Source organism: Pleurodeles waltl, chromosome 10, assembly GCF_031143425.1.
Source record: "Pleurodeles waltl isolate 20211129_DDA chromosome 10, aPleWal1.hap1.20221129, whole genome shotgun sequence".
NCBI classification, from domain to species: domain Eukaryota; kingdom Metazoa; phylum Chordata; class Amphibia; order Caudata; family Salamandridae; genus Pleurodeles; species Pleurodeles waltl.
The window spans coordinates 243330272-243344037 of record NC_090449.1 but is presented as its reverse complement, the minus strand read 5'-3'; the positions used below and the strand labels follow the sequence as shown (position 1 = coordinate 243344037).

General features: G+C 39.4%; 2 protein-coding genes across 5 annotated transcripts in view; one reads left to right on the top strand and one right to left on the bottom strand.

The window, feature by feature from the left end:
• LOC138261395 (transmembrane protein 180-like) overlaps positions 1–853 on the bottom strand; it is a 177041-nt gene extending 176188 nt beyond the window's left edge. For 2 of the 4 annotated variants that reach the window (XM_069210307.1, XM_069210306.1), the window contains exon 1: positions 8–325. The gene's annotated coding sequence lies outside the window, so the exon portion shown is untranslated. Of the gene's footprint in view, positions 1–7; positions 326–743 lie in introns of those variants that run through there. The other 2 variants (XM_069210308.1, XM_069210309.1) reach the window with 2 other exon arrangements.
• A 170-nt stretch (positions 854–1023) lies between these two features.
• The window catches only part of CDR2 (cerebellar degeneration related protein 2), a 155781-nt gene continuing 143038 nt past the window's right edge, over positions 1024–13766 (top strand). Inside the window, exon 1 of the mRNA XM_069210310.1 lies at positions 1024–1155. Within this exon, the coding sequence (XP_069066411.1) occupies positions 1065–1155 (91 nt within the window). The 5' untranslated portion in view covers positions 1024–1064. The remainder of the gene's footprint in view (positions 1156–13766) is intronic.

The window sequence follows — 13766 nt, the reverse complement described above, 5'->3', positions numbered from 1 at the left end:
GCAGTACTTGCGTAATCGAGGGTCTCACTCTCAGCATTCCCAGGCTCCTATTCGCTGCATCTTGTTGACATCTGACAGGTGCCGTTCGAACCCGGTAGTGGGCGTAGTCTGTTGCTATGACGCTTGCAGAGTTAGAGCAGGTGGAAATACTCTAGGATGCTGAGATACAGTGGCGTCCATGTTGGATGGGGAGCTCGCCAAAACACTTTGTCCAATTTCACCAACTATGCTGAGTACATCGATTACATTCTCAGTCTTGGGAAATGGGGGCCCGTTTAAGGAACACGTACAGATTTAGTCATTTCAATATGGAGTTAGTGCGGCAGCTATTTATATGTACAATAATTAATAGCATCAGAGTCTGGTGTTTTTTGACCGAGGACTTTTACCATACAACTGCTATATACAAGCAAGGTTATGTGGGAATGGAGTTGCTGTCCGTCTCCGTGGACCACAACCCACAAACCCTTCAGTCACAGAACTTTCAGGATTCAATATTTATGATCGCATTATTTATGGGGCTAGGTACCGTGTCAAACTTTTTGACCGTTCCCGGGGTCTTACAATTATTATTAAATGTATGTATGACTTTAAGCCCTGCATGACGGATCTCTTATTCTGCTGACTTTACTGGTAGTTATGTGATGGTGCCCAAGTAATTTTGAAGTTTAATCTTTTATCGCATAATTAATAAAAATCATTGCAGTCAGCAGCGTACATAATAGCGTTATCAAAACACTCACCTTTGTCACTAATTAACTACACCTAACATGGCTTCAATCGTTAATCGGCGGCCTAGCGTTACATAGGACGACGGAAGCATTGCACGTGCATGTTATGGGCGGGTTGCTCAGTAATGGTTTGAATCCTTCTGTAGTAACTGCCACGTTGCGCGAGGAGCGGCGCTCGGCCATCTCCGGACAGGCTCGGCCGGCTTGGAGCGGTGCTGGGCGGGGCAGTGGTCTCGTATTGGCTGGTTAGGGAGCTGTCCGGGGTTGGGGACTGCCGCTCTGAGCGGCCGCTGTCAGTGTGCTGGGGAGGACCTCTCGAGACGGAACTCAGAGATGGCTGGTGTGCTCGCTGGTACCGCAATGGAGGTTGAGTTTGACATAAGGGAGGACGAACCCTGGTACGACCAGCGGGACCTACATCAGGGTGAGTGTGGTAAGAAGAAGAGAGTGCGAGCTACAGATCGGAATGTGTGAGAACGGATGTCGGGGATGAAGCACATTTGATATGAGTCATTTCCAAGAAAGATGGGAGAATCAGGACGCATATCCAGGGAGGGGTCGAAAGTCCCAGTCCTACCGAGGTGGGATTGTTAAAAGGAATTAAGAGTAGGGTTTTTTTTCTACAACTTTTGAAGGCATACCATGTATAATATCCGCTCATGTATGTGTGGAACACATTCTGTAGGTGTGTATAGCTATCTGTATTATCTACAAATCTAAAGTTATAAGGGTGGTAAGCATGACCAGCATGTTAACATAAAAACTTTAAAAAGTTATACATAATATTGGCGAGTTGAGGTGCTTCATTTACCTTCCGCCCGTATCCCAGTGTAGTTAGTAAACCTTAACTCTTGTTCCTGTTACAACTTGAGAAAGGTTGACATGATAAGTTGGAAACGGAAAATTGTTTGTAATTTATATTTATGTGCATGTATTGTTGTTGTTTTTTTTTAAATTATCTTACTTCTTCCATTGATGTTCCTTTGTGATGTCATGGATTCTTTTGTATACACGTATAGTTATAGAAGTCTAGCTATTAGTTAAATCTTGTGGTTGCTGGGATGTTGCATGTGGTCTGCGTATTTGAAACACAGTAATGTTTACTGTCACAGCATCAATGCTTGTGCCTCCCTATCACTCTACATGTAGCCTTGACCCAGTGTGTGTTTCTGTCCCGGTGTTTGGGTGTCTCCACCGTTGCATTTCCCTATCTGTCATTCGGCTTTGGTATGTGTTTATGACGGAGTAAAAGCCCTTGCCCTAGTGTTTTGGATTGCAGGAATCACATTTCGCCTTTAAATGTGGCAGTGTTTGACAGGATACCATCACATTTCAAATCAGCTCCGAAAAATCACAAATACGTACAATCACGATGTTTGCCAAATATTGGGGAATGATTTCATACTTTTAAAACCCATTTTATCAGTTTGTTTTACTTCTTAGCATTGCTGCTCTATACAGCATTCCAAATGTGATATGTAACACAAGGCTTCTTGTTTTATAAACTGCAAGGAAAATAATTTTTAATTGGGTTGGGAGGTTGTGTTTTTTCCCCTTAAATAATTCTGAAGACATCGTCTATAGTGTACAAAGTCATACCCCGCTGTTTTACGCACTTGGTTAACACACTACGAAAATATTCACTCTAAGGTTATTTTCTCTGGTTAATTTAGTGCCTATAAGAGCAAACAAAGTGTTTTCAAGAGTGAAATGGACTATGTTTACAGAGTATGAAATGTGCCGTCTGCGGATGCTTTCTCACCCTAATTTATTGTTTATAAGAGGAAGCTAAGACTGCATTCCAGACTGAAACAAGCTAACAGTGATCTTAAATACTTAGCTTCTAAGAAGTGCTTTAACTGACTTCCTGTATTAAAACAAACACCGATATTAACCCTTTTGAAGTTTAGACCGAATCAAAGCCCTACATTGTCTCTTATTATCGTTTCTTTTTCTTCTTTCCTTCGTCTCCTCTGTTCTTTTTCTTCTTCTTTCCTTCGTCTCCTTTCTTTTTCTCCTTCCTCCCTTCTTCTCCTTCCTTCTGCTTTCCTTTTTTTTCTTCAGACTGAGTAGTTTAATAAACGGTATTAAGCACACAAATTGATTTTAAAAATATCCAGTTAGGACCACAGGACTCCGATATTAGCACATATGTAGATCATTGCTTGCCAAGTTATAAAGATTTGTTTAAAGAAAACAATGATCTTCTTTGTTGCAAACTTGTAGTTTTATTCCCGTCAGCAATAGCCCTTTGTAACTTGTTTGTTCATTCACTGCCCACAATAATAGTCTTTCCTAGTTAATTCATTCATTGACAGCCAATGCGTGTTTCGTCACAAAGTTACTTTTTCAAGGCTGTAAAATATAATAATGGACATATGCTCTTATTTGGAAAAGAGTTTAAAACACAAGGACATGACATTACCCGACAGACAAAGTAGCGGGATCTCTACTTACACCAATTTTTGTCTGTCTGGTAATGTCATGTCCTTGTGTTTTAAACTCTTTTCCAAATAAGAGTATATGTCCATTATTATATTTTACAGCCTTGGAAAAGTCACTTTGTGACAAAACACACGTGGTTGCCAATGAATGAATGAACTATGAAAGACTTACTGTGGGCAGTGAATGAACGAACAAGTTACAAAAGACTGTTGCTGACGGGAATAGAACTACAAGTTGGCAACAATGAAGATCATTGTTTTCTTTAAGGACCTGTTTCAGATCTTTTTATAACTTGGCAATCCATCATCTTCATCTTATGTGCTTATATCGGAGTGCTGTGGTCCTAATTGGATATTTCTATGTTGTGTATTCTTGGAATACATAATTGTTTTGCCTTGAGGCAGTAAGACAATTGACCACATAGCACCACATCTACAGGTAACTATTTACGTTAAATACTGTAAACACATGGGAAGTGCTTTAATTTACTATTACTACCACTATTTCTGTTTTTTTCTTTTTCTTTCAAATGTCAAATTTGTGAAGCTCCTATGGCTCATTTGGACCAGGTTGTGCTTTTAAAGTGGAAACAATAATGGAGACATTTTTCAGAAAGGAATTTCAATTAGTTCTGTACTTATGTATAACTCGGGTATGCACGGAATGTACAAAGCTATTGCAAATGCTTTTTTTGGAAACTATCCAGATATGAAAAGTTATATGGTTAAACATGCTGCGGCCAGGACACTAGTCAGGATGTAGCTTGCTATGTGTGAGATTTTTAAAAATGACTTTACCTAATTCCGCCCTGCACTTATTAATCACATTTGTGAGCACCCCATACAACCTTCATTCTAGTTGAAACTTTATTTTCCAATGTTTTTCATCCTGGAATTTTAGCAAATAGTTTGCTGTTCCCTTTATACACGTTTATTTGACTGCTGCAGAAGAGATGGTGTTCACATACAGTGCAAATGTACCTTTGTTGTAAATTTGTTGGCCCTAATGTGCAGTCACATGTCTTATTGTATATTGGTTGTGACAAATGAACATTTGCTTGATCTCAGTACATGCTTTCAGGATACTGTAGCACAAAGTTCTGTGTACGCCTATCTACAAGTTCAAACTTATTTGACATGATCTAAGTATTCACAATAGGAGATAAAGTACAGTTCCAGATGTCAAGGCTTACAAAGTTTAAGCCTAAAAAGTACTGTCATACCTATGTTTTTTAGGTGTTACAAAATTGTTTATCATGAAACATCACACAAATCCTTTTTTGTTGAAAAGGTTACCACTTTTTGGCCCTCCAGCTAAACAAAGAAGCATTGATATTTCTCATTCAGTGGAAATGGAGCCTGTGAGAAGGGGTTTATCTCGGTCATTGTTAGAAGATCATCAATGAGGTCATTTATTCAACTCTTGTTGCTAATTAGGGCGTAACACAAGCTCCTGCTGCCCATGGGGTCCACCAACCCATCAGGGGCCCTTAAACTCTTAAGAGGACACCCACTTATCCTAAGGTCAAAGACTATCGTTTCAAGTCTCAAGGGATCTGAGGGGGCCATCATTTTGGATCACCCCACTGTTTGACATTTTGCTTTCAAAGCGCATATAAAAATAGAATGCTTTTTATTCTTGTGTATTTAGCAATAATATTTTAAAAGTGCAACATGTTGTTTCTTTTAAAAGGCAACCTGGGACCTTTTCCTGGTGCTCCATTTTCCAAATTAATTCTGAAACAAGATAGGTTGTCTTGTAACAACCATACATTTAAATGTCAAGTTGTTTTGAGCATAGACCTTGATGTAAGAAAATCTCTAGTGCTCTAAATTTTAGGAACCAAGAAACTGAGGTGTAGTGAGCTTCGTTGATTTGCCCAGGTACAAACAATGAAGTCGATTATGCCACTATGGTTGGATTATAGGTCAGACAGCAGTTGCCAATTTAGTCACTGGGCCAGATCACTTCCAAACTGGAGATTTGATTGCCTTTTGGCTACACACTTCTCAGCAGAATTAAACTCCTCAAAGCCCAGTAGTGCTGGGAAACGGTCACTTCATACTTCACTTCCCTTTTCCATATAATCTAATGACCCCACCTTAAAGGAATAAGAGAAGATGGAACACGAGTGTGCTGCTAATTTAGTTTTGTAAATATTTTAGGCTGCGTTTAGTGCCAGTGAACACATGTTGAATAAAGTGCGCTACCTTCACAGTATGACAGTCCCAATGGAGGATTTGAAGCAGTTCTTTGGTTGCCAGTTGTTTATTAATTATTCTGATACATGTTGTTTAGCTAATTTTCAGGGAATTCCAATGTTGGGATATGCACCTATTTGACCAGAGTTCCACTTTGTGGTTCAGTGGCACATATGAAATTAGTACCAGGACACCAGCAGGTCACAGTGCATTCATCTCCATGGGTAATGCTTCTGAGGTCGATACCACACTTGGTAACATGGTCACTACACCATCTCTTTCCAGGCTAAGGCTTTACCTACTAATATGGAAAACAAAAGGTTTCCTTAACAAGCCAGTCCTTCGAAATGGCCGGCTTTGCAGGAGAAAAGCCAGCATGCCAATTATAATGCACCAGCTCTCTGTATTATCAAAGTATTGTTTGTAGTCCTACCTACAAGAATGAACACATGAGTTTTGCTCTGGGGTTTGATTTCAGTGGACTATCGGAAGCTCAGGCTAAGTCAATTGAATATTTAATGACATCCTACAATGCTATTTGATCCAACTCTGAGTAATTCTAGGTAGAGCATCTAAGAATGTTTCTAGTTAACTTTTTCCATGCTTGAAGTGAACTGTGTGCCCCACCTTTCCCCTAAATATTTCACATGAAACCGGGTTTCTGGATTTACCCAATACTACACTCTATGCCCCAAAATTCTTAGAATAAAAGACCCAACATCCCACCTAAGTCTTTCTAAATTAGTCTTCATTATTTCTGAGTAACAAGTCGTTGCTGTGGTATTAGCAGCCTCATGGGCTGTTTGTAATTCTTCTGATAATAGGCAGGCTGTAAATTGTCCCTAACATTCAGATGGCCAAGGCATTGTTTGTGCAGCGCTTTCAAAGTTCATGAAACAATAGTATGTTTTCCACCTGCTTGGTATTTTTGTAGGCTAGAACTAGTGACATTAGGGTGAACCTGTACATTGACAGTCACACCTAAATCTTAAAATGGACATGTCCTGAATTTGCTGACAGGTGGCAGAAAGGAGAAGCCAGTTATTTCATTTTGGTTTGTAACGGTTCTCTGTCCTTTTGGGAAATATGCTTATTTTCTTCTATGACCAACTGCTGATGTCTCTCCCCTTTGGTCAGTTGCGGTTTCATCAACTCACTAGTGACTGGCAGGGACATATCGGAAATACATACCCACTTTTGACACCATTGTCCCAGTCATAGTCTGCATTGCTTCTTTATGCCCTGGTGCCAAATATTCCGACTGTGTTCTCTCTTGTCTTCTCCTTTAACGCTTCTTCCCATGAAGACATTCCAGCACAGCTTCTGGAGTCCACTTCGGGCGTTCGTAACTTCAGTATGTCAGTTACTGACAATAGTATAATTTATTCTTTGTCTTCTCACCACCTTTCTTCTTAGTTTGGCAAATCTGAGATTACTTCTTGAAGTGTGCTTCTATATCTCTGTCACTCTTACCAGGGTTTTACTCAAATTGCTGTCTTTGTGTATACAAGCGGTTATAAGCAGTAGATTTCATAGGGAATTATATTTACCTGGGAAATTCCTCCATGCTTTCTGTCAACACCCTGGATGCACAGGACTCTCCAAAAAAAAGTCCAGTAACTTGGAGATTATCCGTATGGCCCCATTCTAGGAGACACACAGGGGTGTGGAATTCCTATAGCCCAACACCCAGAACATATTGTTTGAGTTCGGGGACAACAAGATTTCATGTTTACTATGTTCTTGGGGTAAGTAGGTCCAACCCCCTGCTGCACAAACCCATTTGGCTGCCAGTTTACAGTACCACATTAGGGAGCATGGAAGGGAATTGTCTGCAGTTAAGATAATGTTTGTGTCCCCATGTTAATGCTGTTTGAGCATGCATTTGTGGTTCGTTAATGCAAAGCTTTTATTATTAGGATGAGCGGTGTAAATAAATGTAAGCTCAGACTGTACTATTGACTGTGGTTCCAGTAGAAAAAAAAAACTGTACACATGTTAGCAAAGTTTAACAATAAGAGGTTACTTATAAACTCCCAGAATTCTCTGATCAAATGCAAATATTTGGAGTAGCTTGAAAACAGGATTGATGATTCTTTGCTTTCAAAATAAAATGTTCACCAAAAAAGCAGCTAGGATTTTTTTTTGCTAAACTACTCTGAAATATTAGCAACCATTTATTTGAAGCATCATTTAGTGAAATGTATCGATGCATGCTAGTATTTCCAAAAAATATTCATAATGGAAAATCATTGTACCCAGTTTCAACAAGATTATGGGAAACGTGAAAATAAACAAGCATTGGCAAAGCCAATAATGTTGACATTTAAGGTCAGCTTTTTGGTTTTGTCAATGCGTCTTGTTTTTACATGGCTTACTCTAATGTTGTGGGAGCGGCTGAGCCATCACCACTGTACGAAACATTGGGAGGGGAAAAGCAAAAATATTTTTCGTCTCAAAACATACACACCTACACAGTTGTTCCTGGCACTGAACAAAATTACTTAGCATGCCGATATGCTCCTTGTGAATGAGCTGATTGCTATCACTCACAATTAACCCAGCTGATAGATGGATAGAGAGGGAGAGAATTTTAATAAAAACAAAAGGCCTAAGTTAACGCCAGACCTAATTAGGGGCCCAATCCTTAAAGAAAGTCACAAAAGTGTACCCATGGAATATGTCTTTGCATTAGTGCATATCAACGTATTTCATGAACTCACAGGAATTTACAGAAGTAGACCAGAAAATCGTACTACTAGAAAGTATTTATGGACTTTATTTTAGCACAAGCAAATATGCATGTGTATATTTACTCATCAGAAAATCTGTTGAGCGTGTTCAAGTTCACTTTCCCTTCAACCACTTTTTTCCCCCAGCCATAGAAGAAGCTTCACTTCTGCCCTTGTCAGAAGTAAATTTCCAAACTTGCAAATTAGTAGGTTTGCACAGACTCAAAAGGGCAGTCTAACCTTTGAACTACTGCTTACCGCTACCTCCAGCCCCAGTATGTAGATATGCAGAAAGGTGGCAAAATAATGAAATTGCTGGTATTAAAGCCCTACTATAGTATTAGGACTGGCACATTCTGAGATGTTATTGTGAGAGCTCTTACATGATTGGATTTCTGCCATAATTTGTTGCCACGCTACATGGCACCAAAAGGACAAGTAGATTTTTGTACAGGGCAAGAAGATTTATGAAACATCCTGCCCCATGGGCAAGTAGATATTTCATTAAATTCCACACCCCTGTGATACAGATTTTTATTTTTATTTTTTGTATTTGATTCTGTCCTCTATGAACACCAGCTTTGTATTTGAATTTAAAGAGCAATCGTGATCCCCCTGAGCTATTAATATAATTAGTCCTTCCAAATTGCACTATAGCTGTAAGAGACTCGACTACTGTGGTATGTCTTTGTTTGGACTTTACCTGGCGGCTTCATATTGGCAGTCACAACTGGTCTTTTGAACTTTACATAAGAGTAGTAAAATGGCATAGAAGAAAAATACGCCATATCTGTACTCTAAGAAGTTATTTGCAAAACCTCATACTATTCCCAGATAAATTAGTGCAATTGCACCTTCTAATTTTATATAGCCGTTTTTGAAGCTTAGGTTAGGACATGCTTTGCTGTGGTCTGCAGTGAATGCTCTGTGGGAATTGTTTAAACAGTCTGCCATCATGTGTGAGCTCCTGGAAAAAAGACGAAAGGGGTATTCTTTTGACACGTATGACTAATGAATTAGGAATAAATTATATAAAATGTAGGTTTTTTTTTTTTTAGACTTTTATTGTTTGGTGTTTATAAAAGGCACATTTCCATTTATTTAGCAAATGCGAAATTGTGTGAAAACAAAGTCCACTCAGTTGTTTTTAAATATTCTGTCAAGGCCTGCTTACCATCATTTTGCCAAGCCAGACATCAGCTTATGTGTTCAGATTTGAGACTGCCAGTGTTATAAGTTCTTCACATCTTCTGCTTCTCTGTACTAGAATAACCTGTAATTTTGCAACACTTGTATTTTTTTTAATCAGTAGTGTTAGTCTCTCGTTATGTTTGTATTCATTATCTTCTGTAGGTATAAGAGCAGTTAGCAAAATCCATTGACGTCATAAAGTACTGTTAACGTCTTCTGGATGGATTAAAAACCCTGTCACCATGCAGACCTTTACGAGCTCAGCTCAGGAAAAATGAACACTGCATTTGCTCTGAATATGAAATCTCTTGTTTTGGACACTACGGGTAAAACTTGTTTCTTCACTTGTAATCCTTCATTTCAATAATTCAATATTCTAATACGATGTTTGGAGACAACTTCTGAACCTCAAGTAGGTAGTCAAAATGCTACATATACTTCCATTTTCTAGAAAGGAAATTTGGTGGCCTGATATCTGTTGAACCATGGCCTAACTTCCTTGGAGTGATAGGAAGACTTGGATCTGTATATTCACTGCTTTAACATTGTCTTTCCGCCTTGGCTTCTTTCTCTGTGATGGCGATAATTGCTCAATTGTGAATTTCTAAGACTCTTTCCATTGTAATATCTATGCCTTTGCACACACAACCACTTTCTTAAACCTGCTGGTAATACCTTGAGTTTCATCATTACGTATTTGAGCATAGATTCCATCCTGTTGGCCATCATAGGAACTTTTGCCTCGCTCCTTTTGAGAAGTTTCTTTGAGTTCCTTTAATAGGATGAAGTAACATGAATTCCTTGTGCATGAAGTGTCCTATTTCAATTGCCAGTCTGATTACTTTACTCAGCTTACATGTGCAAGGTGCTGACAAAAGTACTACCTTTCAAGTGGAGTGTTTTTGATCGTCATTCAGTGCAATGCGCAAATCAGGCATGATGAATGCTGGTGCACGCTAATACATTTTTCTTAGTGAACCACATAGAATTATACCTGCCCAGGCGAACTCCCTGTATTGTTAAACAAGTGTTGGAAGATCACTGGCTTGGTACAGATGCCATGCCAGATTTAGTTTTTGTGAGCTGCTTTTGCACTCCTCTTACTAGGCTCTCTGCATCAGCAATGGTATTCAGCATAGGACAGCCAGGGGCGCAGCTTCAGGGGAAGGTGGTGTTTGGACAGTGACAACTACAAATAAATGCAATTCTTGACTTGGTAGTTGGGTCTAGGGGACCTGAGTCGGGTATGTCTTGTTTGTTTTTTCTTTTTCTTAAATACATATCCTGAGTGGTTTACCAAAAAAGTAGTAAATCTACACTCATACGTATTTATTGAATGGATGCAAGTTTACTGCCTGTTGTTCGCAGTACTCTGGTTTAAATGAATCATGGCACCAAAATTGATGTGAGGATGCTTTTCACGTAACAATATAATTGCACAAATTTTTGCACACTTCTAATTCCAAGCCATTGTTTTCACCAACTATGCCACTTTAGACAGAGTTCCACCTAATGCAAATTAGTACTTACCCTGTTGCTCATTTGAACAGACCATCTCGAGCCTTGATCATTTCACCCCTTCGGCCTGTGGCCCATCGCCTTTTAGTTGGGAAATTTGAGACTCGCAACCCCCAGATCTCACTGACTTAGCTACGTTCCTGAGCAATCCTCGCTACAGCTTTCACATACCGGACGTCATCTTGTCTCCGAAATTGCGGCTGTGTCTGGCCTTACCATCCAGAGTAAAGCAATCGCACCCTGCTGTTACTGTACAAAAGCATGTCCCTTCTTGAAAGGTTTTTTACTTCCAGGTGGGCTGTGACTCTGGACTCGCTATGGGCCAGGTGTTCTGCACCTCTATGCTCTAAAGCAGGAGCACGTGCCAAAGCAAAGCAGCCATCTCGGAGCCAGTTGGCTTGGCTGAAACATATATAGCTTTTTTTTTTTTTTTTAACAATTTGAAAAAAAATATCAAGCATTGATTTTGCAATTATTTTAAATGTACTTATTTTCCCCTTGACCTTTACATAAATGATACCATGTTTAAAGCAAAACGTAGGTGGATTTTATAAGCTTTGTAATATACTGCACCGAATAAAAGGGAAATATCAGTTATTTCACTTTTTATTGATTGTGTGTTGCATGGCTCATTTCTTGAATCATGTCCCTCTTTCATTGGAACAGGCTGCAGATATCTGCTCATGCATTTTTAATGGGGTTGTTTGGTGTTTAATGTGTGGATTTTTTTTTTACACGGTGATTGAATCCTAACGAATGACTAAATATAAAGTGAGGTACAACAGGTGATCAGCATGTTAGGTGATAGACTACGAAATGATTATCAAGACTATTGTTTTTTGCAAAAAGGTGACCTTTTCTGCGCTGTTTTAAATGGAACACTTCCAAACAAATCTACATCGGTCATTCAAATAATAGGTGTTACGTCCATCAGCTGTTGTCGCACTCATTTCAAAATGCTCTTAACATGCTTATACAAGGTAGGGTAAATTTAAATATTTTGACTGAACAGTAGGGTTGTGTACCTCTTGCAGGAGCAGTGAAAATGTGTTCTTTTGAGTCCATAACTTTCATATAGCTGGATTACCCAGCCCATTTGAAGAGAAGTGTTTCGATGAACAAACTGACAATTGCTGCATTTGCGTGAAAATGTAGGTATAGTGTGCTCAACATTGTAGAAAGATATGCCAATCTTAATATAGGTTGGCTTTTTTGAAGTTTTGTAAAACTAATATTCTTTCACAGCGGTGTTATACAAACATTTGATTGTTAAGCATAGTTTCCATCAGTTTACTGGTGGTGGCTTGGGCTTGCGTATTTTCGGAAATGTGAAACCATAATTAAAAGTTTAATGTGTGAAAAAAGAGAACGGAAAAGTTACTCTACTGCCTGCAAAATGACTATTTCTCCCACAAAGGCCAGAAATATGTCTGTACTTCTCATGCTTTAATTTTCTTCAAGCAGGTCGAAGTTTTTCAGGCTGTTGAGGTCACATCTCTCTTGGATTGGTAACCCGTGGTCCCATCAGTTTTCAGTCAGTAATGCAAGCAGCATTTCTTTATATGGTATTTGCTCAATCTCCAGGACTGTACCCACCACATCCACTCCAATTGGGGCATAGTTTCTGTGGGATTACCACAGGTTACACAACTGACTACAAAAGTCATGCAGTGTACCATCAAGGCAGGTAGCATTAATGCTTCCCAGTGGACTGCAGGCTACCTCTCTCTTCAGGAGGATTCAGCTTCCTTGTGAATTCTAAACAGAGGTCATGCTCTGATACCCGACTTCGTAGTCCAGAGAACCAATTGGGCTTGGAAGGTTGTCAGGACCCTTGTATTATATAGAGGTGAAAGTAGGATTTCAGTGGGTTTATTGACAATCTGAAAAGGTGGACAGCTCCTTGAGGTATGCCACTAAATTCTATAATTGTTTTTTATGGGCTGGCTCTACAGTGTAGCTATCGCCAGACAATTATGTGAGAATCACAAGATGGAGCTTTGGTTCTACCCACATGTTGGGAGAGTTGTATGTTTGCATTGGACAGAAGTTGTCTGCTTCCCCAAAAAAGGACTTGCCCTCTAAACAGCTGTGATCATTTTTATTTATCCAGCTGCCTGAGCTTTACCTTTCAGGTGCAAACAATGACACAGTAACCCTTTTAAAGTGTCTTAGATAGGTAGATAATGTATGGTGCTGTTCTCTGGCAACAGCACATATGGTAGAATAGTCATTAGCCTTGAGAGATGTTTAGTTCTGATGAATGTGTAATTCTCTCCTTCTTTCTCTCTCACACACACATCCATTCCCATCCTATTTATGTATAATGCTTCACATCACCATAAAACATTCCTTTAAAGCAGACGTATTAACATTTCCAGTGCTTGTCTTTCTTATGTCCTTTCATAATTTACTGAATATACTCTCCAGCTGTTTGTTAATTAGTTTGCCAGATTCAGTATTTAGACCTAGGTGTTTGTTTTAGGCTCGCATCTATGCTTGTAAAATATTTCTTGGTTTCTACTAATTAAGAGGATGACCCTGGTATATAGGGTTGAGCCTGCAGAAGTATGCACTAGCTCATGCACTTTGCTTGCAAGACACTATTGTTTACAGAAAAGGGCCTGGAGCCCGATCATGCCTACTCTTTCTGCACTTCAGCATCAGTCTTCTTTACAGGTTCCTTAATTGGACAGTGCAGGCAAAACATAATTTCCAGTCATTTTTGTGGAGCAGGGACCAAGCACAGATTGATTCAAGTTAATCTGTGCCTGTCCAGTGCTCCCGACGTGATTGTGGTACTATTTCTTCCCCTCTCCCTGCCTGCTGCTCTCTCCATAACGCTTGCAATTCTTTCCTTGTTTTTTTAGGCACGGAGAGATAAGTGACTTGCCAAGAATCACAGGATGTTGCAGTAGCAACACTATCTCTGCTTGTTGTAATTGGAT